We start from the raw sequence: 25,163 nt of genomic DNA, 5'->3' as shown, positions 1-25,163 counted from the left end.
ATCTAACCCAGCGCGTGATGCAGAGTAAGCCCTTAGCAGATGCAATTATTATTATCTTCAAGATTATTGTCCTCATTTTTATTATTACCTGGGTTCTGGTCCCAGTTCTGCCAATAAGGGATGATCTGCTGGAGTTAGGCAATCAGTAGATTTGGGTTCTGAATGGAGTGCTGAAGGCTCTTTGCTGGTAAATGGGTCTTACGTGTAAGAAACATCTGTGTGCATTTCTCACTGGGCTTCATCCCGCCCAACTTCTCGCTCATCACACGCCATGTGCCCGTGAGAACTGGGCTCGTTGAAACGAGAGAGTCCTCCACAAATCACTAGCACTGTAGTAAATCACTGTAGTCAGTTCCTTCACATAGGTGCTTGGTCCTGAAGTCTTTGGACCAAGCCTTATCCTTTGTTCTTGATGGGAGTCTTCATCATCATCCTCATTGTATTTTTCTAGATTTTCTTTATGTTCTCATCATTCTTGGGGGAAGAAGCACTTCCTTTTATGTGCAATATTGAATTAGTTTAGATGCCAGAATAGGACAAAACCTTTAAGCAGTTTTTGTTTCCCTGTCTCATTCCTCAACATTACCAACTTGGAGGTTTCTTCTATTTGTTGAATAAGCCTGTTTCTAATTATTTTACCCAGATTCTTATTGTCCCATTGTATTAATTTACATTTTTTCAAGGCATGTTAATTTCAGACTCCGACTTTAGCTTCTCGAAAATCTATTTGTGTTACTGTCCATTCTTTTTAGCGTTATTTATTGCTTTATTTATATCGATGTCTCTCTCCCCCTCTGAACCTTAAGCTCGCTGTGGGCAGGGAATGTGTCTATTTATTCTTGTATTGTACTTTCCCAAGCATTTAGTACAGTGCTTTGCGGACAGTAAGCACTCAATAAATACGATCGAATCAATTATTGAATGAATCCTTCTACCTTCTCTCCTTGCTATTTCTAAGACACAGTAATTCCTGCCTTAATGTAACATTTAGTGTGGAATTTGAAGAGAATGTGTATGGATGAAAAAAGAGGGGAACGTAATGAATGCCATAATGCCACGGTGACCTGGTTATAACATGATTGGAACCCTCTGTGATCATTAGAATTATACGGGGAACAAATTGAAACTGTTTGAAGTGCATTGTTTCCAATAGACATCTGAAAACAATGAACTCTAAACAATTACAATTAGTTCTTTACACAATGCTAATGAGCTACTGAGGCAGTGTCAGGGGAACACAATGTGATTCTCAAAGGGCAGACGGCTTGAAACAAGCTTTAAAACTTTTGTTTCGTTTTTCCCAAGTCTTCTTGAATTTCACCAAGCTGACAGGACCTGGGTGGTTGCTAACCCCCCTCCTTGGACTATTTCAATTCATTTGGCCCTCAGTTTCCTCATGTGTAAGCCCGTCGATTAGACTGTAAGCCTGTCAAACGGCAGGGACTGTATCTGTTACCGATTTGTACATCCCAAGCGCTTAGTACAGTGCTCTGCACATAGTAAGCTCTCAATAAATACTATTGAATGAATGAATGTGTAAAATGGAGATTAAATCCTAATCCCTCCTACTTAGATTGTGAACCCCACGTGGGACAGGGACTGTGTCCAACCTTGTATCTCCCCCAGCGCTTGGTACAATTTTTGGTACATAGTAATTGATGAGTACCATTATTTATTTATCCATGGCCTTTAATCCCGGCTCTGCCACTTGTCCGCTGTGTGACCTTGGACATGTCACTTCACTTCTCGGTAACTCAGTTATCTCATCGGTAAAATGGGAATTGAGACTGTGAGCCCCACATGGGCCAGGGACTGTGTCCAACTTTATTTGGTCATATCCGCCCCAACTCATATCCAACCCAGCATTTACTACAGGACTTGGCACGTGGTAAGCGCTTAACAAATACCATCATTATTATTATTATTGTTTTTTCAAGCCACTTTACCCCTAATAGCTTATGGTTGACACAAGGCGATTTTGGGAAAATGTGGGGTTTTCAAGAATTTAGCTATGGCACCGAAGCAGGAATGACTGTTGTTAGAGAAGCAGCGTGGCTCAGTGGACAGAGCCCGGGCTTGGGAGTCAGAGGTCATGGGTTCGAATCCCCGCTCTATTTGTCAGCTGTGTGACTGTGGGCAAGTCACTTCACTTCTCTGTGCCTCAGTTACCTCATCTGTAAAATGGGGATTTAACTGTGAGCCTCACATGGGACAACCTGATTACCCTGTATCTACCCCAGCGCTTAGAACAGTGTTCTATACAAAGTAAGCGCTTAACAAATACCAACATTATTGTTATTACTATTACCCCTTTTTCTACATCACAGTATAGGAGATATGGAGAGCAGATATCTTATCCGAACTTCACAGATGAGAAAAGTGAGGCCCAGAGAGGTTATGGGACTTGCCCCAGATGACGAAGCAGGTCAGGGAAAAATGTGATTGAAGCCTGCCACCTGCCCCTCTACCCCACGTCCAGTCTCAGGCTCAGCGTGGGTTCTAATCATGGCTCTGCCACATGCCTGCTGTGTGACCTCAGGCAAGTCACTTAACTTACCTTTCATTCAATAGTATTTATTGAGCGCGTACTATGTGCAGAGCACTGTGCTAAGCACTTGGAATGTACAAATCGGTAACAGATAGAGACAGTCCCTGCCCTTTGACGGGCTTACGGTCTAATCGGGGGAGACGGACAGACGAGAACGATAGTGCAAAAGGGGGTTTAGGATTGTGAGCCTATATGGGACAGGGACTGTGTCCCACCTGATTAACTTGTACCTACCCCAGCGCTTAGAACAGTGCTTGACACTACGTGCTTAAAAAATACCACAATCATTAGTATTTGGCCCCTCTGCCTCCTTGGTGCTATCAAGAGGAGAGCTGGCCACGACCCAGCTGAGGGATGACTACAGTGGAGGCAGGCAGTTTGTTGGTTGGGTCTGTCGTGGTCTAGACGGTAAGTTCACTCTAGACTGTAAAGCCTTCTTGTGGTTAGGTGTTTTGCTTATTGTTTATTACCTCTCCCAAGTCCTCAGTACAGCACTCTGCGCACCGTAAGCAGTCAGTAAATACCGATGGACTAATGAGTGAACGGTGCTGGCTAAGATTCCAGCAGCCTCATTGCCAGGTGCTATGTTGTCAGGGCCTTTCATTCATTCAATATATTGTTATTGAGCGCTTACTATGTGCAGAGCACTGGAATGAACAAGTCGGCAACAGATAGAGACAGTCCCTGCCCTTTGACGGGCTTACAGTCTAATCGAGCGGGCTTACAGTCTAATTGCGTCACTGCTTTGAATTTGACAAAGCGCTTCGTGTCCCTACCACTTAGGAGGGAGAAAGACGGCCACCATGTTAGGTGACCACACAGCCCACGGTAGGGGGTTCAGTCATGCTCCTTGGGGATCCGTCCGACCACCGAGTGGCCTAGGATAGAGACCTAATTAATAACAAATAATAATAATTCATAATATGGTATTGTTAAGCGCTTGCTATGTGCCAAGCACTGTTCCAAGCGCTGTAGTAAGATATAAGGTAATCAGGTTGTCCCACGTGGAGCTCACAGTCTTAGTCCCCATTTTTCAGATGAGGTTGCTGAGGCACAGAGAAGTTTAGTGGCTTGCTCAAGGGATCACACAGCAGACAAGTGGCAGAGCCGGGATTAGAAACCCATGCCCTCCGAATTCCAAGACCGGGATTCTTCCCCTAAACCACTCTAATTAGGTGGGGATTATGGATGGGACAGGATCTCACAGCTGCAGGAGTTTCGGAGGCTAGATTAGTCGCCAAGGGTGGCAGAGCTGCGGGGAAGAGGAACAGCTCTTCCTCCTTCTCACACTAGCACCATCTTTGATAATAATAATAATGATGATGATGATGGTGATGATAACAGGGGTGTTTGTTAAGTGCCAGGTGCTGTATTAAACGCTGGGGGTGAATACAAGCAATCGGGGCTCACAGTCCCCACGGGGCTCACAGGTCTCGATCCCCCATTTTAACATGGTGATGTACTGAGGTCCAGAGGATTCAAGTGACGGTGCTCAATTCACCAGCTGGCAAGTGGCAGAGCTGGGATTGGAACCCATGACCTTCTGACTCCCAGGCCCGTGCTCTAGCCACTGCACCTACCTGGTGCCGAGGCCGAGAGTTTCCAGCATGGTCAGCCCCGGAGACTGTCGCGTACGAGACGGTTCAGCCGGAGCTGGCATCCGCTGCCACGGCTGCCAACGGCCCCCGTATCCATCGGCAGAAGCCACGGTGGGGATGGCCTCTGATCTACTAGCTTGTCTTGCGCCAGGCCGCTACCTCCTCCAGGTGAGTAGTAGCTACCGGCTCCCTTTTCCTTTCCCTCTCTTTTTCTTTTCTCTCTCCTGTCTTTCCAGTTACCTTTTCCCTTCTCATTGCCCTCCGTCCTCCCCCCGTCATCTCAGTTCATTTCTCTCTTCCCCGTTTTGGCTCCCTTATATACCTTCCCGCTCCTCATCTCTTTGTCTGACTTCATCATCTCCTCATGCCTAACTGGAAATCTGGTCATTATCGAGCCTTGGGCTGTCCAGGGGATTTGAATACTCCATCAAGAGCATTTATTGAGGGCTCACTATGCCCAGGGCATTATAATATGCAATTCTAAGAGTACGGTACAATAGAATCGGTAGATATGATCCCTGCCCTCCAGACACTGAAATGAACTACAGGTAAGGGAAGCGGCAGAGTAGATGAATATGTACTTAAGTGTGTCGGGAGGCGGGGAAGGGTGATTAAGGTGCTTAAGAGGCACAGACCCAAGTGCACAGGCAACACAGAAGGGGTTGACAAATAGGATGGGGAAATGAGGTTAGTCAGGGAAGGCCTCTTGGAGGATGTATGGTTTTAGCAGGGCTTTGAAGGTGGAGAGACTCGTCACCTGTTGGATCCGAAGGGAGAGTCCAGGCCGAAGGACGATATGAACGAGGGGTCGGCAGCACGAGAAATGAGATCGAGTACGGCGAGTCTGTTGGCGGTAGAGGAACCAAGTGTGTGGCTGGGCGTCGTAGGAGATGAATCGCGGACAAGGGAGGGGGGATATCAATCGGTGGCATTCATTAATCGACTGTTCTGGCAGAGCACTGTACTAAGCACTGGGAGGGTACAACAGAGTTGGGGGGATGGGTTCCCTGCCAACAACAAGCTAACGGTCTAGAGATGAGCTTACAGTGTGGAGAAAGTGAACCCATGGACTTGGCTACCAGTGCCTGGCCCATGCTGGCATCAGTTGCCAATTCCAGTGCTCATCTGCCCTTAGGTCTGATGCTTGGTTTGTCATTTGCCTTTGAAGCGTTTCAGTCCACAACTGATTTGTGGGAAACCTAAAAACTTCTGGGTATCACCTGACTTGTACATTAGCAGTAGGATGAAGTCTCAGGTGTTTTTATCCCGCTTAATCTGCAGTTCCTATGAGCCAAACAAAACTCTGCTTCCCAGGAATCGCTGCTTACGTTTTTGACGAGACTCTCGTTGGCAGAATGACTTCATTTTATGAATTTTGAATCGACAGCATTCCTTAAAAACAAGTTTCCTCGCCCATTAGAACCGATCGCTTCCACCAGCGCATCCTAACGTGAAATTTCACACCCCGAAGTTTCATGCGTTTTGAGTTTGAATCGCTGAGTCGTTTCTGTTTGTCTTCACCTCAGGTGGTGCGGTTTGGTTTCCCGGAACCCGATACCCTGAGCCCCAATGGGGGATTCGGGGCCACGACGTTCGACTCTCGTTTCCCGGTTTTACCGGATATTCCGGAGGAGCATCAGCAGGAGACATGATTCGCTTCCCTCCTCTCCGTCACCCGGAAATAAAGTTGGCATCCACAGCTCCTCTCCCTCCAGCACAAACTCAAGCTCGGGCAGTACCGGCAAACGCCGGAGCTTGTTCCGGACCCCATCCATTAGCTTCCACCATAAAAAGGGGGCCGCTGTCAAAGAAGACCCTGCCCGTGCAGCCCTGGGCATTTCCAATGGGGCTCAGCCTTGCCAAGGTAGTTTGCAAAAACTCAGCGTGGAAGAATGTGCTAAAACCCGAGAAAGGAATCTGGTAGCTTTCAGTGGTTCCCGCGGTAAGAAGATAACCCGGTCTTTGACCGAGGACTTCGAAAAGGGAAAGGAACATTCAACTAATAAGAATGTCTTCATAAACTGTCTAAGTTCCGGCAGAAGCGACAGGGATGATTCTGGCTTCGTGGAAGAACCGAATAGGTGTTCGGTGAAGCAATCCACACGGAAACTCCTTCCTAAATCCTTTTCGTCACACTCCAAGTTCCCCAAACCAGCTGCCCAGAGCCCGACCGTCGCGGGCCCGGTGCGGGGCGAATTCTCGCTGGAAATTTCTCCAAGCGGAGGGAGCGAACGTGGGCGTGGAGGGACCCCTCCGTCGCGTTCGGAGGAGGGGACAGAACGGGCAGCGGGGTCTTTGCAATCCCCGCTGCTCTCTGCTGATCTCACCACAGCCCCGACGCCTTCGGAGTTTTTAGCTCTGACCGAAGATTCAATCTCAGAGGTAGACGCCCCTCCCAGGAGGGGTAGCCCGGCCTCTCGACGTGACAACTTGGGCCCTGGCAGTTTGGCTTCTCAGACGTCCCTCGGTTCTGCCACGGTCGCGAAAACCACAGGACCGAGAGCCGAGTCTGCGCGGTGTGAAAATAGATCGCCTGAAGAGCAGAGGTTAGAGGGCCAATGCACCCATTCTGCAGCCTTACCTGAAACCCCAGCGGATGGTCATGAAACCGAAGCGGGGTCACAGATCTCGGACCGGACCGGGGAGGCCGCAAATGGCCCGAGGGCATGTGTGTCTGCAGCCCCTGGATCGGAAGAGATGTTCGGGGTTCATAGGGCAGAAAGAACGGTGGGCTCCCCTGGGAGACGTGGATTTTTGTGAGGAACACCGTTAAAACAGCAGTCGGACATGTTAAAGGGAGGCATCCGGGCTCCAGATTCCAATAATATTCCCTCGCCTGCTGATTTTCAATTCTTTCTACACAGCTCAAATGGCTATGAAGCAATACTTACAACTAAAGGTATTTCAGTTTCTATCGGGGGGTCTTCGAAATGGTTTACATTGCACAGAGACACTTCCTTAATTTATTTTTTGAAACTTGCCTCTCTGTCTGCTGAAGTGGACAGCTACCAAAATGAAGTGATATTTCTCTTCTTCTTTCCTCCTTTCCTGGTACCCAACTAATTTCCACTCCAGCCAATCAGAAGGTTTCTGCACCTGGCTCATTACGGAAATTTTAAAAATTGCCCTTAAAGATTCGGAAAGCGTATACGGTCATCCGTAAAGGACCGGGCACGCCTACTTCAAAGGCAGAGTCGAGTACCCAGAAGCACTGTGGCCTAGTGGCAAAGAGCACGGGCCATGGATGTCAGAGGACCTGGGTTCTAATCCCGGCTCTGCCAGTTGCTCACTGCGTGACCTTAGGCAAGTCGCTTGACTTCTCTATAGCCTCGGTTCCCTCAATTGTCAAGTGAGGATCCAATACTTGTTTTCCTTCCTATTTAAACTGAGAGTCTCATGAGGGACGGGAACTGCATCTGACCTAATTTGACCTGTTCCTACCGCCAGCGCTTAGACAGTGTTTGACATATAGTAAGCACTTAAAAATACCATTTTTTAAAAAAAGGGAACTGTCCATTCTTTGTAGTTTTAAGTAGCTGCCCAAGCCTAGACCAAGATCCGCGTGATATGCTTGTATTTCATAGGGGAGTTTTAATAATCAAGCAGTGGTATTTCTTGAAGCAGCGTGGCTCAGCGGAAAGAGCCTGGGCTGCGGAGTCAGAGGTCATGGGTTCCACTCCCGGCTCGGCCACTTGTCAGCTGTGTGACTATGGGCAAGTCACTTAACTTCTCTGTGCCTCAGTTACCTCATCTCTAAAATGGGGATTAACTGTGAGCCTCAAGTGGGACAACTTGATTACCCTGTATCTACTCCAGTGCTTAGAACAGTGCTCTGCACACAGTAAGCGCTTAACAAATGCCAACATTATTATTGAATGCTTACTGAGTGCAGAACGCCGTATCGAGCTCTAGGGAAAATTCAATACAATATATTGGTATGCACTATCCCCGCCCACAAGGAGTCTAATATTTAGCTTGAAATCTTTTCTGGGCTGGAGGCCGTGTTTCCTTCCAGTTTATAGAGAGCTATAGTAATCCCCCTTTTGCCCTTTATTATTCTAATCTTTCCAGCTAGAGGTTTGTCTTTAATAATTTTAGCATTTATTAAGCCCTTGATGTGTGATAAGCACTGGGATCTATAGAAATGATCAGACAAGACAGTTCCTGTCCCACACAGGACTCACAATATAAGTAGAGAGGGTTGGTATCTTATTGCCGCTTTACAGATGAGGAAACTGAGGCACAGAGAAGTTATGTGACTTGCCTTGGGTCAGCAGCCCAAGGGTCTTGACTCCCAGACCCGTGTTATTTCCTTTAGGGGATGTTGCCTCAGTAAGCGTGTGAACAGATGAAAACGCACACACACACACGGGTGATCATGGTGAAATTGTCCATTGCAATTTTTAACTATAGATTTAAAATTCTAGTACCTCTTCATGAAGAAATAGAAATAGAACTGGCAAACTTGGCTCTCTTTGCCTCAGAAGTCCTTCCAGTAACAGGACTAAAATAAATTGGGGCATAAAATTGAATATGGAAATACATGATTCAACTAATTAGCATGTCTTTAATGAAACATTTCTTCCTCTCTCTTCTCTCATTTCCCACCCCTTCTCTTTCCACCTTTCTCTAAATTACTGGCATCATATTCTCCCTCTTGCCCCCCACATATCATCATCTCGATTCTATCCCCCAGCGGACTCACTGCCAGATGGCACTGAACGAACTTGCCACATTCAAATCTTATTAAGTAGAACAGCAATGGTATTCATTAGTTCTATTTATAGTGCTTAGGTTGCCTAGAGTCAGTGCTTCAGAGTAGGCTGGAAGGGAAATATTGCATTTGGCAATTCACAATTGCTACAGAGGATATATTTTCTTCAAATATTTTCAGATGTAATTTTATTCTATATGCATTCCCTAGAAAAATAACATTAAAACAGTTCTCGATACATCGTCTCCGATGTAACCTTTGAATGTTCTATCATAACAGATTCCAGTGACACTGTGGATATTCAGGCAGTTTTTTATTGATTTTGTTCGGCCACCCTCTTTTAGGAGAGTGGAGCCAGCATCCTCGATGAGAGACCTGAAATTGGACCAGGAGAGAATAGAAGGTTTTCATAAAGGATGAGGGTGGTATGGAGTAGGAAATTGACAGATGCTACTGAGATTTTCATATTCCTTCAGTATTCCTAAGGACATTGTTAAATATTGCATGCCATTGTAATGATTACCAATCATTTCTCTATTTACAGTTAATCTTGCGTGTAGCTTCAGTCCATACCAAGAAGGGAGAGTCATTGAAAGGAGATTGAGGTCCTCTTCAGAAGGAACTGCGGGGATTAGTAGAATGATTTCGAAACCAAAGGAAGGAAAAACAGACGAACATAGTAGTCTGCGAAGGCAGAGAATGAACTCATCATCTTCAAAAACCAATAGCCTGGTAAGACTACATCTATCTCTAAATAGAAGGCATGTTCATGCTTTTTTTCTTCTTTTGAAAAAGACATCATGTGCAATTCTAAAGGAATCAACGCATACGAAATTTGTGTTTAGTGGTTGGGGAGGAGTGTTGGAGGAATGATTTTGGGCGTAACCTCTAGCAGGAATAACCTTGGGAAAGACATTCTGACAGAAATTGCTCTGAAGTTGGTACTTTAGGGGGAATAACTTCTTATTTCTCTTCTTTGTTTCTCCCTGGTCATGTATTCCAAAGACGTTTTCCTAGTGAGGGGAATTAGTTATACGTTATGAAATCTCTCCATAAATGACATAACAAAGTGCAGGGAAACAGTGTGGCCTAGTGGAAAGAGCATGGTCCGGGGAGTCAGGGGGCCTGGGTTCTAATTCCAGCTCTGCCAATTCCTTTCTGTGTGACTTTGGGTAAGTCAACTTATCTCTGCCTCAGTTTGTACAACTTTAAATAGGGATTAAATACCTCTTCTCCCTCCCATTTAAACTGTGAGCTCCGTGTGGGTCAGGAACTGTGTCGGACCCCAGTGCTTAGAATGGCGTTTAATATATAGTAAGCGCTTAACAAATACCATTAAAAGAATAACTTTGGTTGGACAATCTAGGGGAATAAGGGGGCCAAGGACTAGTTCCATGCTAGGAGCTGGGATATAAAAACTGGAATGTACAGTCCTCACCCAGGCATCCCGCCCAATCAGTAAACCTTACCTCAAGACACAGCTCCATTTTGAAAGAGCTTTCAACCCCAGGTCCATACCACAGACTAGACATTCCCCACGATAGCTCTCTCAAGTCTCTCAAGTCATACAGCCTTTCTCTCTTTCCTGACCCTGTAACATTTTCCCACTAAGGAAACTGTCAACTTTTGGAAAACTTTCATCCATCCTCAAACCCTGAACACTCCTGCAGTTTGCCCTCCAATTCCCAATTCCCAATTTACCCCATCAGAATAACTTTTCTGCCTAAGATATCTCATTCTAAACACCCGAGGTTAATGCCCAACACACCGGACTCTTCTGACTCGCGGGATTGAAAAGACTTTCTGGAATGTAGTTTCTAGGGGTCTTCCTTTGCATGGGTTTCTCTGTTTCCTTTTTCCTACGCTCTGAATTTCAGTAAGTTTCCAAAAAAAATGTGGCATATGTGAAGGGGAGAGGGTGGAGGGGAAGTGAATAATAAGAAAAGCAGAAGGCTGAGTACTACTGCTGTTCGGATCCTTAAAATCAGTTGGAATTGTGGAATGTTTTTAATGAACCTTGAGGTGGGTGTTAATGTGAATCATGGCTAATCACGTGCAAGGGCCAACGTCAGTGAACACATCAAGGCTGGAGGCAGTAGCTCTTAAAGATTCTGAAGGAAAACACGGGCTGATGAAACCACCTTACTCTCTGAGACGCTGGAATTTGCCGCCATTCCTTTCCCCGAAAAGTAAACCCTCTTGCCTTCCGAATTCCCTTTTCCTGTAATTAGAGAAGCAGCATGGAGTAGAACATAGACTACAAGCCTGGAAGTCAGAAAGTCTGCTTTGTGACCTTGGGCAAGTCACTTCACTTCTCTGTGCCTCAGTCACCTCATCTGTAAAATGGGGATTGAGACTGTGAGCCCCACATGGGACAGGGACTGTGTCCTACCTCATTTATTTGTATCTACCCCAGCACTTAGTACAGTGCCTGATGCATAGTAAGCGCTTAACAAATACCATAATTATTATGATTAATTTCTTGCCTTTTTCCGTAGACTTTAGTTGAATCTTAGTTGCATAGAACTAGTACGTTTTAAGTACGTGTGATATAAATATACCATTTTTGCAGTGTATTTTATGATGTTCTTTTTATTTCTGTTCTTTTTCTCCCCACGGTGAATTACATAGATTCCAATAAGGTTCTCGTAGCAAGGGGAATTGCTATCTTATGACATCAATTCATAATAGAACAGTGCTCGGCACATAGTAAGCGCTTAACAAATACCAACATTATAATAGGTGTAACAAAAGTACATTTTCTTACCTTTTCTTCTTCAAATTCCTTAGAGTGATTTCCGACCCATAGCGAGTCCATGGACACCCCCTCTTTAGAACGTCCCATCCTCTGCCATATAGGCATTCAGCTATGTGAGTACATAAAGTTTTCTTGGTAAAGATAAGGAAGTGATTTGCCATTGCTTTCCTCCACCAACACAAGGGTGAGAAGTGGGAGCATTGCAAAGCTTTTATCCCTAAAATTAAATACGCTTTCTGGGTTTTTCTCAAAATTAAAGCTTTTTAGAGATTTCCTGTTGGAGCAAGTGTTCCACAGGGAAAGTATCTGAGAAGCAACTTTAATTGATTTTAAAAAAATACCTAAAGAAAGTGACAGTTATCCTCCCCTACTCCACCCATTCACTGTTGCTTGGGTACAAGGGAGTGAAGCTTCCTTGTTCTGAGGGACCAATTTGTTCCAGCCATGTAAGGCTTAGCTAAAGCCTACACTTCCAGTATTAGGAATTCATTCATTCATTCAATCGTATTTATTGAGCGCTTACTCTGTGCAGAGCACTGCACTAAGCCACCATTACTAAGCCACCACCTGTACTAAGCGCTTGAAATGTACAGTTTGGCAACAGATAGAGGAATAAGATAAACCTCCTCTGAAATGTTAAAATAGCCCATTGTTTTGTAGCTAAAATTACTCTATGTGCCTGATTTTTTTTAAATTATATTCTCACCTCGAGGATGATCAAATTTAGGATCTCATAAATGATATGGTTTATGTTGTTCTTAATCTATGGTTGCGAATATAATTTGCTGGGGATGGATTGGTACAATATTATTTAGGCTAAATTGTTAATCTGCAAACCATAGATATTTAATAGACAAATACGATGCAGTCCAGATATTTTATCTACTTTTCAACACCGTTGTTCACCAACACATCTGCTATTCAAAGACGCTCTCCGGTGACCCGCTTGTGTCTGGGAATTGCAAAGGGACACCGTGAAGAGTAGGATAGTCTAAAAATCACCAAATTAAGGACTTAATTCATAAGCAAAGAAGGTCGAGGAAGATTAGGGTGGGGTAGAGGCCGTTGGATTTGGCAAGAAGGACATCACTGGTGACCTTTGAGATGGTGGTTTCTATGGAGTGAAGGAGACGGGAGCCAAATTGGAAGGGCTTTGGGGAGAAATGGAGGAGAGGAACCTGAGCCAATAGGTGTAGACAACTTGCTCAAGGAGTTTGGAGAGGAACGGTAAGAGGGAGATGGGGTGATAACTGGAGGGAGCCGTGGAGTCAAAGAAGGTTTTTCTTTTAGGATAGGGGAAACCTGGGCATATTTGAAAGCAGTGGAGAAGAAGCCACTGGAGAGTGAACAGTTGATGATGGTGGTCAGGGAGGAAGAAAGGAGGGCGCAAGCGTTTTGATAAATTACGAAGGGATAGGGTCAGATGCGCAGGTGGATAGGGTGGATTTTGAGGGAAGGCAGGAGATCTCTTCTTGAGATACTGCTGGGAAAGATGGGAAAGTTGAAGAAGGGGCAGGAGGAGGAAGGGACTGGAGAGGAACAGGGGGCATTTTAGGGAGATCACGGCTGATAGTTTCAATTTTCTCAATAAAGTAGGTGCCAGGTCATTAGGTGCAAGAGATAGGGGAGGTGGGGGAAACGGGGTTTGAGGAGGGAATTAAACATCTGGAACAATTGGCGAGGGCAGTGGACATGGGTGTCAATAAGGATAGATAAATAATTTGGCTGGGCAGAGGAGAGGGCGGAGTTGAAACACACAAGGATAAACTTGAAGTGGATGAGGTCGGCCTGATAACTAGATTTCCGCCAGCAGTGCTCTACGGCTTGTACCCAGGAGCGAAAGAAGAAGACTGTGGAAGTGAGCCAGGGCTGGGGGTTAGTGGCATGAGAATGATGAAGGTATAGGGGAGCAAGAGAGTTAAGTTCAGTAGAGAGGGTGGTGTTGAGGATGTCGGTTGGTCTTTAAGGGAAGAGAATAAAGAGTTTGGGTATCTTTTGGTCAAAAGATTAGAGGGGTCTGTAGGGGAACTGCACAGATTTTGCGAGGAGGAGGTGTGTGGGAGTGAAGGCAGGTGAGGAGGTTGTGGTCAGTTAGAGGAATCGTACTAAGCTCTTGGGTAAGCATTTAACAAATATCGTTTATTTTTTTAAACAGTTGGTGGACACATTCCCCGCCCACCAGGAGCTTAAAGTCTAGAAGGGGAGACAGACATTAAGATAAATAAATAGTTGATGTCACAGGTAGAGAGGGAACTTTTGGACATACTTTCTACCATCGAGAATGAGGCCCTCTAACGGTATTGAAAAATGGCCCAGATGTGTCAGCAGGACTTTAGCCATGATTTTGGAAGAAATAACACTGCGATTAAAGCCATGAAAAATGAAAAACAACCAGATCTGATAGTATTACCGCAGAAATCTTTAAGCAAAGGAGAGAACCTAATTCTAATCCTCAGACATCACTGTGAGCTTTTCCTCAATATATGGAACAGTGAGAAAATATTTCAGGACTTGAAAGATAACAATATAGTCAGCAAGGAGAAAGGGGAAACAGATGACTGTAAAATTATTGAGGAATCCCCCTGCTTTCCATTACAGGCAAGAATCTAGTTAGAATTCTTCCTATTGACATCTGAAGAACATAGAGCCTGGATCTGGGAGTCAGAAGGACCTGGGTTCTAATCCTACCTCTGTCACCTATCTGCTGTGTGACCTTGGGCAATTCACTTCACTTCTCTGTGACTCATTTGTAAAATGGGGATTAAGACTGTGAGCTCCACATGGTACATGGACCGTGTCCAACCCGATCAGCTTGTAGCCACCCCTTCACTTAAGTACAGCGCTTGGCACACTGTAAGCCCTGAACAAGTGCTGTTAAAAAAAAATGGTTTGGACCAAATTGAGCGCAGCAGATGGGATCTCTGTAGTGTAAAAGATAAAGGAAACGTGCAGAAACATTATTCTGGCTTCATCCACCTTATGAAGGCATTTGGCCCCATCAGTTGACAAGGACTTTGAAAATTGCTAAGCAAATTCAGCTGCCTGAAAAATTCACCAAGATTTCCTAGGTTACTACATGATGGAATGGCTGGTTGAAGAAGAGTTAAAGGGACCTCCTCTGACCGTTCCTCATCACTGCCTTAGAAATGGAAAGAGTGCTGTGGCTTCTGGAAAATTAATCTCTGAAGGTTTTCTGTTTCCAGTTGCTGTTTTGGGAACAGGAATCAATGCCTTGCGACCTGGAAAATGTAATCTTTTAATCCTAATTTCTTTTTTCCTTTCGGTCCTTAGCACTTCCTCTAAAAAGAGTGAGTAGCTTTTTGCCACGAAATTAATCTCCCATCACCGCATGCATCTTAATCATTATGGTATTTGTTAAGCGCTTATTATGTGCTAAGCACCCGGCAAAGGGTTGGAGTAGATTCAAATAACGTGTTCGGACACAGGCTCTATCCCACATGGGGATCGCAGTTTAAGCGGGCAGGAGATCAGATAGTTTACCTCCATTTTTACAGAAGAGGAAACTGAGGCACAGAGAAGTTAAGTGATTTACCCAAGGTCACAAAGCAGACGAATGGTGGAGCTGGGATTAGAATCCAGATGTCTGGCCTCCTATACCCATGCTCTTTCCACTGGAACATGCCGCTTTATGCCACCTCAGGGTGGAAAAGCTGCATTTTCCTTTTTCTGATGGCTTGTGCATCACCAACATTGTTTATCATGCACGTTGCTAAAATGTGGGGACAAAGAACCATCCAATTGCACATCAAGTTTAGGTTCTCTAAGATTGTTACGACGATTTTGTAAGGTCTATGACAAATATATGGTAGCTTTGGTGTGGCTTCCTGAACTTTGTCTATATATGTCATGCCTCAGATGTCATATATGAATCACGTGGTGATTCAGGTTGGGCACAGTCATTGTTCCCTTTGCCTCCAGTCCAGGAGGAGTCTTTTAAGAATCCTTGAGAAGTAGCATAGTCTAGTGGATAGAGCACGGACCTGGGAGTCAAAAAGACCTGGGTTCTAATCCTGACTCCACCGCTTGTCTGCACCGGGGTAGATACAGGGTGATCAGATTGGACATAGTCCATGACCCTCATGGGTCTTATAGCCTTGATCCCCATTTTAGAGATGAAGTAACTGAGGCCCAGAGAAGTTAAGTGATTTGCCCAAGGTCACACAGTAGGCACGTGGCAGAGTCGGCATTAGAACCCCTGACCTCTGACTCCCAGGCCTATGCTCTGACCACCAGGCCATGTGAGCCCCATATGGGACAGGACTGTGTCTGACCTGATTAGCTAATGTCTGTCCCAGCACTTAGTAAAGTCAGCAGCTGTGTGACTGTGGGCAAGTCACTTAACTTCTCCGTGCCTCAGTTACCTCATCTGGAAAATGGGGATGAAGACTGTGAGCCTCACGTGGGACAACCTGATCACCCTGTATCTACCCCAGCGCTTAGAACAGTGCTCTGCACATAGTAAGCGCTCAACAAATGCCAACATTATTATTATTATTATTACAGTCTGGCACATAGTAAGCACTTAACAAATACCATTAAAAAAAATTTATCTAACGGAACATAGTGAAATGCCCTGGTCTTTTCCCACCAAGATGTTTCATCTTCTTCTGCAAGATGCTCATTATGTTCTATTTGTTGAGAAAAGATACTGTGCAGCCATCTGAGAATTTGTTTTCTCTTTGCTTACAGATTTCTGTAGCGCTGTTACCAGATCTGGATACTTTTCCATTTTCCTTAGCTTTGCAGAAGTTACTTTCTCAAAAGTTGAAGCAAGCAACTGGGCCATCATTCAGTCACTCATTCCTTCAGCCTTCCTTAGAATAACACCAAAGAGTCTTCTCCGAGGTCAATGGCACAATCAAAAATTAGCAATTACCTCAGGTTGAACGTTAATTATAAAAAATTAATTTCCCATTGAAGTCATAATAATAATAATGTTGGTATTTGTTAAGCGCTTACTATGTGCAGAGCACTGTTCTAAGCGCTGGGGTAGATACAGGGTGATCAGGCTGTCCCACGTGAGGCTCACAGTTTTAATCCCCATTTTACAGTTGAGGTCACTGAGGCACAGAGAAGTGAAGTGACTTGCCCACGGTCACACAGCTGACAAGTGGCAGAGCCGGGATTCGAACCCATGACCTCTTGACTCCCAAGCCCGGGCTCTTTCCACTGTACTATTTGAAAATTGTATACATATATGGGTATATAACATATATATTTACAGACATAGTTTATGCAAGGCATTAATCGCTCAGGTTAAAATATATTTTGTATATAGAAGATCCTACTTTTGAATGTGCTTGAAAAATTTTCCCTTGCTGTGATTCCCATATCCCACAAGATGTCAGCATTGCACCAGGTCTTCCCAATTGAGAAAATAATTTAGAAATAGCGCACGTATTGCAACTGGTAATTTTGCAGAATTTGAATATTCGGAAGATGACACTGATACTCGGGTAGCACTGTGATGAACTCGTTCATCCGAACGAAGGAAAATGGATTTACCCCTGTCGTGTTATTCATCTGGGACCTGGACCTGGAGTCATCACAATCTTGTCAGTCGTCAAGCACACACACACATTTACACACAAACACACATTTGCACATAGAGCTGTTCTCTGGGTTATTACTAAATGGCGAAATTTTAATCGGGTGTGTGAGTTCAGCGTGGGTGGCTTATTACCTAACGAAAATCAAATCCTTACTTTCTTTCATTGCTAAAGAGTGAAATTAATTTGACCTCAGCCCACACTTCCAATTTAACATGCTAAACGCATGTTGATGATGATGATGGCATTTGTTAAGCGCTTATTATGTGCAAAGCACTGTTCTAAGCACACCTTCCAAAGTCTAGAAGCTAGAATCAAGAATCACTTTATGCAGATGACAGTGGCCAAGAGCTACATCCCAAGGAAGACATGGAAATAAGAATGATAGCTTTACCCAATCAGCCAGATTTTATAGGTTGGCAATAAGTATAAAGAAGTAGCAAGTGAAACTGGAGAAGCAGCGTAGCCTTGGTGGATAGAACAAGGGCCTGGGAGTCAGAAGGACCTGGGTTCTAATTCCGGCCCCTCCTCTTGTCTGCTGGGTGACCTTGTGCAAGTCACTTCACTTCTCTGTGCCTCAGTTTCTCATCTCTAAAATGGAGATTAAAACTATGAGTCCAGTGTGGCACAGGGACTTTGTCCAACCTGATGAGCTTGTATCTACCCCGATACTTAGTACAGTGCTTGGTACATAGTAGGTGCTTAAAAATACCATAAAACCCCCCTCCGAACAAAAGCTAAAATAACGTATCAGCCCGCACCCGGGAAACGCTAACACACAGTGAAAGAGTTTCATTGGTGAAGACAGATGTAAAGACCATCCAATAATTCTGATACTTATTCTGTATTGTAAGAATATAATAATAGACAAGGAGGTAGAAAGTTCAATCAAGAAAGATAGGAAATATTTTAGGGGACAGATAGAAAAGGCATGGCTACTGCTAAACCTTTATCCTTTTATTTTTAATGGTATTTGTTAAGTGCATGATACCCCATCAGCCGGCGTCTTAGGCAACTAGAAATGAAGGGGATAGGAACAATTATTCAAATATAGTAAAATAAATAGAGAAGCAGTGTATCCTAGTGGATAAAGCACTGGCCTGGGGGTCAGAAGGACCTGGATTCTAATCCTGGCTCTGCCACTCGTCTACTGTGTGACCTTGGGGAAGTCAATGAACTGCTCTGTGCCTAAATTACCTCATCCGTAAAATGGAGATTAAGAGTGTGAGCCCCTTGTGGGACATGGATTGTGCCTGACTGATTAGCTTGTATCTATCCCAGTGCTTAGTAGAGTGCCTGGCACATAGTAAGCGCTTAACAAATACCATGAAAAAAAAAGCAACAGACCATACTGTATCTCAGCTGAAACTTGGAAGATAATGGTGTCAGCCAGACTGAATGTGCTCCCATCAAGAAAGAAGCAGGTCTTCTGGAGAAGAAGTTTAGATAGGTCACTGCCAGGCACTGCAAATCACAAATACATCAGCCCCCCAAAAGACAGTTTTTTAATGTGTCTTTTTTATTCTCAGGACAGAGGATCCTGCATTTGGCTTTTTCAGCCACACCTGTGCCCATAGGTAAACATTTAACTGTCAATCTTTTATTTTTCTGAATTCTTATGGTATCTGTGCTCTGTAGAGAGACTTTGCGAGGTGAATTGAACAAGTTACAGCCTCAGCTGTGAAATCCAGGTTGGTCGTGAATACTTAGCAGAGCAAGTGGGAAAATTGAACTGTGGTATGTTTGTAAAATGAGAACAGGCTGAGTGCATCCGGGAGTGACTTTTTATTCTTATTTCTAAAATCTGAGTCAATAAAGGAGAATGTAGAACATGGTCTAAAGGTTTCAGAAATTTGTTTTTAGAAAAATGTTTTTAGAATATTGAAAAAAAATGGAATTTCTCAAAAAAATTTGAAGGTGTTATAGTACCTATGTCTTTGTATAAATGAATCCAAGCTACAAACTAACACATACTAATTGTTTTTTCTGCTTTCCTCAGGCTCATTTAGTTTTACTCTTCCTTATTTCACTGGATATCTATCATTAGTTAACGACTCCGGTGTTATTAATTTCACACAGAAATTGCTTTAAAATGAGTGTGTAGAATCTGCTTTTTTAGCAATCAAGAAGCCCAGATGGCAGCAGGCTTTTTATTCTTAATCATGACTGATAGCATTGTGATTTGCCAAGAAGCTTGCAATCAACCCAGAGAGATTGCCTAGCTGCTCTTTTGGTCTTATCCGTCCACATTCTTTAGCAGAAAGTGACCTGGATGATGTGCTTTGTGAGGAGTAAGCTGACTTCAGAGTGATGACGCTAAGAAATTCAAGCACTGATAATCACAGCGCAATCAAAGCACTGTTTCCTGGGTTCATAGCTGCCAAAACAGGCAGAACGAATATTCTGTTGCCCAGCATTCATTGTTTCAGTCTCTGTGTATAGCAGGACCTAGAGCTTATTTTAAGATGAATAAAAGACTTTAGATTTGAGATGGTCATCATGTCCCTGGACAACTTCAGCACTCATCATTTACCTTTCTTAGCTTGTTCTCTCCATCCTGCTGCGGGTTTTTCGTCATATTTTGTGCCTGGCACAAAGTAAGTGCTTAACAAATACCGTCATCATCATCATCATCATCATCACTATTATGATCATGAAGAACTGCAAGTTATCGTTGATGTACTTCTTGCTTTTTAATCACTGAGGTGCCTTCATCAAACCAGTCTTGTTGATGTCTCTTTGCCCTAACTGTAGTTTTGCAGGCTGCCTCTTACACTGTGGGTTCCACTCACTGTTTGTTCCTTCAGTTGTATTTATTAATAAGAATAATTGTGGTATTTGTTAAGTGCTTACTATGTACCAAGCACTGTACTAAGCGCTGTCGTAGATACGAGCAAATCAGGTTGGACACAGTTCCTGTCCCACTTGGGGCCCACAGTCTCAATCCCCATTTTTCAGATGAGGTAACTGAGGCCCAGAGAAGTGAAGTGACTTGCCCAAGGTCACGCAGCAGACAAGTGGTGGAGGCAGGATTAGAACCCATGACGTTCTGACTCCCAGGTCTGTGCTCTATTGACTACGCCTTTGTGCTTATTGTGTGCAGAACACTGTACTGAGCGACTGGAAGAGTACGATATAACAATGAACAGATACCATTTGGACGGGAAATGTGTCTACCAACTCCGTTATGTTGTCCTCTCCAAAAATGCTTGGCACAGGGCTCTGTACCCAGGAAGTGCTCAATCAATATGATTGATTGACGTGTACAACAAATGCTTAACAATTACCATTATTATCATTGGAGGTGATGAGGAAAGAGAAGGTAGAAGAGAGGACATATGTCAAATACTGATCTAAGTGCTAGAGTAGATACAAGTGAATTAGGTTGGACACAGTCCCTGTCCCACCTGGGGCTCACAGTTTAAGTAGGAGGGAGAAAGGGAGAACTGAGGCATAGAGGAGTTAGTGACTTGGCCGAGTTCACACAGCAACCATTTGGCAGAGCTGGGATTAGAACCCAGATCCTCTGACTCCCAGGCCCAGACTCTTCCCACTAGGCCACATTTTCCCTTTCCCCACTCCCTCTCTTCTACCTTCTCTTTCCTCATCACCTCCAATGATGATAATGGTATTTGTTAAGCCTTACCATGTTCCAAGCACTGTGCTAAGCACTGGGGTAGATACAGAATAATCAGGTCCCACATGGGGCTCACAGTCCAAGTAGGAGGGAGAACAGGTATGGAATCCCCATTTTCAGATGAGGATATTGAGGTACAGAGAAGGTAAGTGATTGGCCTAAGGTCACCCTGCAGGTCAGTGGCCGAGCTGGGATTAGAACTCATGCCCTCTGACTCCCGGACCCACGTTCTTTCTACTAGAAGAGAACACCTAGAAGAGGGGTCCTTCTCCTTTGAGCAAAAACTTTGCAAAAATCGGGATACCGGGAAGCAATCTTGAAAATAAAGTTGGGTCGCAAACGAGCTAAATACACTAATAATTATGGTGTTTATTAAGCGCTTGCTTTGTGCCGAGCACCGTTGTAAATTCTGGGGAGGATGCGAGTTAATTAGATCAGATACAGTCCTTGGCCCGCGGTGTTCCCAATCTAAATAGGATTTGTGTACTGTATGCACGTAATGCAGGATGAGGGTCAATCACTTCCGTCTTTTAAGCCACTATTGTGTACATGGATAGGAACAATCATTAAATCAGTCAGTGTCCAGAGCATTATTTTAATTGTTTGGGATAGTACAAATGCATTGGAAGGCAAGATCCCTGGCCTTGAGGAGCTTACAGTCCAGTGGAGGAGACAGACATTGTGTTGGGGATGCAGCAGAGTATAAGGATCAATCAATCAGTGCTATTTATTAAGCGCTTACTACGTGCAGAGCATTGCACTAAGCTTTTGGGAGACTACAGCAGGGCAGAATTAACTCCCAGCCCATAATGAGTTTACAGTCTAGAGGGTATGCGCATAAATGCTGTTAGAGTGGGGCGAGTGTAAAATTGATTGGGAGAACAGACACAAATGCTGTTAGAGAAGTGAAGTATGTGGCAGGGTCATAGTGAGAGGCTAGAACTGTCAGCAGCAAAATCTTCAAAAATGAGAGATATTTACATCTATACTTCTATAGATCTATCTATGTTTGTGTTGATTTTCTCAAGATAGACTTTCCGAAGTGAAGAATCGGTAGCACATAATTCATTCAGGGATGTTTCATTCCTTTGTTGGTGGATGAAAGATGATAATATATTGCTTTTGCCATAAGCCATCCTGGAGTTGATTCTTATTCCTAGGCTTTCGGTTCAGGCTGCTCTGGAAAAAAAAAGCAAAGTCAGGTCAGATCAGGCTGTTCCCGTGAAACGGTATTTGCTTAACCTGATAGAGAGTTATAGCGAAGAGGCAACAGCCCAGAAAATAGAACCTAATTTTTTTTGTTTGCTTGTGAATGCCCCTCTTTTCTCTTATATCCACTCACGCACGCCCCAATTCCTCATTCTCATGGCTTTGGTCTGTCTGGACAATAAAGCGGAAGCCCAAGAGTAAATAGGATTGAGAAAAAATGTTTTTAAAAGGTTTGCCCCCTTGGAGAGTCCTTGGAATTAGCAGACAAGTAGGTTAGCTTGTTTGCTTTGGGCCATTTTACTTCCTTTTCATCTCTTTAGTGAAAGCCTGTGACATTGGAAAGAAGGCTCCCTGTGGATCAATACATTTCCAGGAGTTAGAAATGCAACTGTGCATGCTTCCTATTATCTTTGTGATCTGCTCTGTGTTTTCTCCGTATCCTTCCTTGCCTATAAATAAGCCCAAAGAAAGAACACATCCTATCTGAGAAGACAATAAAACGATATGAGATTGTAGAGCTAAAAGTACTCCTAGAATCATACTGAAATCGTACCTATAAGAAAGTAGATATTTTCACAGCCCTTCCAAATGAGGCATTTGAGATAGGACTTTGAATTTTCAATGCAGTAGTCATAACAAAAAATGTTTAATAATCACCAGAGAATAATTTGAATGGCAATCTGCACATTATACTCTGGGTCAAAAATCTCACTGTTACTTAGAATTAACCACCCACTTAGGCAAAATATCAATACGCTAGCTTTTCCAAGATGAATTGGATGTTCATTTTGACAAATGTCACTGGGCTGAAATGTTAATAGCTCTTTGAAATGGATGAATAGTGATTATTAATAGTGACCTTTTTTATTAATGGAAAAAACCCTCTACTTGCTATTAGCCTCCTGGGAAATTTGGTGTCCTCTTATGGGAGTGAAAACCCCTAATAAATTGTTAAGAATTGAAAATTGCAAAGCACAAAAAGGAAAATTTGGCATATGAAATTAATAGGATTATTCTGAGTCCGAGATTATAAATATCAGCCAAAGCTGATTAATGGCTTTTACTTTTTTCATCCCTTTAGAAACTACCGTAATTTCAATTTCCTCTGAATGCGTAAACTGTGCCAAATTGCCTAATTCCTGTGTGTTTTAAACTTGCAAACACTTACAGATGAAATTCCATTTGATAGATCCGCTTTGAATAATGGAGTAACTTTTACCAAGCAGTACTTTCCTAGCCAAAATGGATTTTTTTTTACATGAGGAAATTTGCAATCAGAGGAATAAGATAGTCCAACTTCCTACCTTGGAATCGATGCTGACGGATGCGTGTAAAACAAGGTTTCCCTCACTATTTGCCTAGACCCACAGTTGTTTTCATTGGTAATTTACTCTCAATTTCCGTATGTATTTCGTTATGTCCTTAACGTAGGACATAATTTATCCTCACATGCTCACACATTATTTCGTTTCAGTTACTTTTTTTGTGACTTTTCATTTAAATATCTTCTCCGCCAGAAAAGGAGCCAGGCTGACCACTAGTAGCCAGGCTGACCCTACTGGTGGTCTTAGAGAGATGCTGAGAGATTGACGCCACTTCAAGCAGTCGTTATTTAGAGCAAGCTAAGACCGCTCAATGGCAGTTTATTTGAACAGCAGTCAGTACAGAGTACTAGTTATATTCCGAAGACTGAGGCTGAGGCAAAGGGAGAGAGTTGGCAGAGGCTAAGGCGATTTCAGCGTGGCTCAGTGGAAAGAGCCCGGGCTTGGGAGTCAGAGGTCGTGGGTTCTAATCCCGGCTCCGCCACTCGTCAGCTGTGCGACCCTGGGCAGGTCACTTAACTACTCCGGGCCTCAGTTCCCTCCTCTGTAAAATGGGGATGAAGACCGTGAGCCCCATGAAGGACAACCTGATCACCTTGTATCCCCCCAGCGCTTAGAACAGTGCTCTGCACATAGTAAGTGCTTAATAAATACCAACATTATCATTATTATTATTATCCCTGTTCGGGTGGGATGATCCCAACATTTTGAGGACAGTCAGCCATACCGATTGTGGAAGTAGGAGCCGCTCAGGTCCCTTTCGATTCAGAGGAGGGGGTGACAGCGGTGGCGAAGGTAATCGCGATGGTAGTTAGGACATCTATGAGTGTGGCTTGGCGGATAGAGCGGGGTCCTGGGAGTCAGAAGGACCTGGGTTCTAATCCCAGCTTGCCACTTGTCTGCTGTGTGACCTTGGCCGACTCACTTCATTTCTCTGTGCCTCAGTTATCGCACCTGTAAAATGGGGATTAAGACTGTGAGCCTCCTACGGGACAGGGATCGAGTTCCCAACCCCGGCGCTTAGTATAGCACCTGGCTCATAGCAAGCACTTCACAATTAGTATTATTATTAGTTGGGGGTCCTGATTTTACACCTGCCAGCATGACTGGCAGATGCATCTTGGGGCACAGTCTTCCCCGTGGCTTCCCAATTACTGCAGTGTTCCCTGCATTACCACTATCCCACTACAGATAACAGGACTGTCCTGCTAAGGGAGCCATTACCAAAGGGAGCACACCCCTCGATCCTAGCTCACATCAGATCCTCTGTATTAAGGTGATGCCCCTACCCCACATGCCAGAGTGCACCACCCCACCGTATTGCGGGAGACTCACCCCTCTGAAGCAAAAGCTTGTACCTTTGAGAGCTAAAGAAATCCAGACTCTCAAATGCTTCCCAGCATCCTCCCCTTAGTTTCCCATCCATCAGAGAGTCCCGCATGGTGAGCGGTTTCCTCCTTTCTTTAGGACAGGGAAGGTGCTCACCCACTCTGTTATATTGTACTCCCCCAAGAGCTGAGTTCAGCAGTAAATGCTCAATAAATATCATTGATCGGTGGCTGGATTTTGATGGTCCTCTGTGGGAACACGAGAGGGCCTTCTCTCAAGGATCCCTTGGCACTCAGACCATTCACTCATTCTGTCGTATTTATTGAGCGGTCACTGTGTGCAGATCACTGTTCTAAGCACTTGGGAGAATATAATATAGCAATAAACAGGCACATTCACTGTCCAGAATGAGCTCATTGCTCTCACTGTCTTACATCTCCTGCACAAGTCAGTTCCCTGTCTCTACCGGCAAATAATC

At 44.2% G+C, this 25,163-nt stretch overlaps 1 protein-coding gene across 1 annotated transcript in view; it reads left to right on the top strand.

The window, feature by feature from the left end:
* The first annotated feature begins 4,073 nt into the window (after positions 1–4,073).
* The window catches only part of CCSER1 (coiled-coil serine rich protein 1), a 409,129-nt gene continuing 388,039 nt past the window's right edge, over positions 4,074–25,163 (top strand). The window contains 3 exon segments of the mRNA XM_039913814.1: positions 4,074–4,314; positions 5,673–7,045; positions 9,405–9,592. Of these exon segments, the coding sequence (XP_039769748.1) occupies positions 5,716–7,045; positions 9,405–9,592 (1,518 nt within the window). The 5' untranslated portion in view covers positions 4,074–4,314; positions 5,673–5,715.

The sequence above is a fragment of the Ornithorhynchus anatinus genome, chromosome 12 (genome assembly GCF_004115215.2).
Source record: "Ornithorhynchus anatinus isolate Pmale09 chromosome 12, mOrnAna1.pri.v4, whole genome shotgun sequence".
Taxonomy (NCBI): domain Eukaryota; kingdom Metazoa; phylum Chordata; class Mammalia; order Monotremata; family Ornithorhynchidae; genus Ornithorhynchus; species Ornithorhynchus anatinus.
This window is presented reverse-complemented; position numbering and strand designations above follow the sequence as displayed.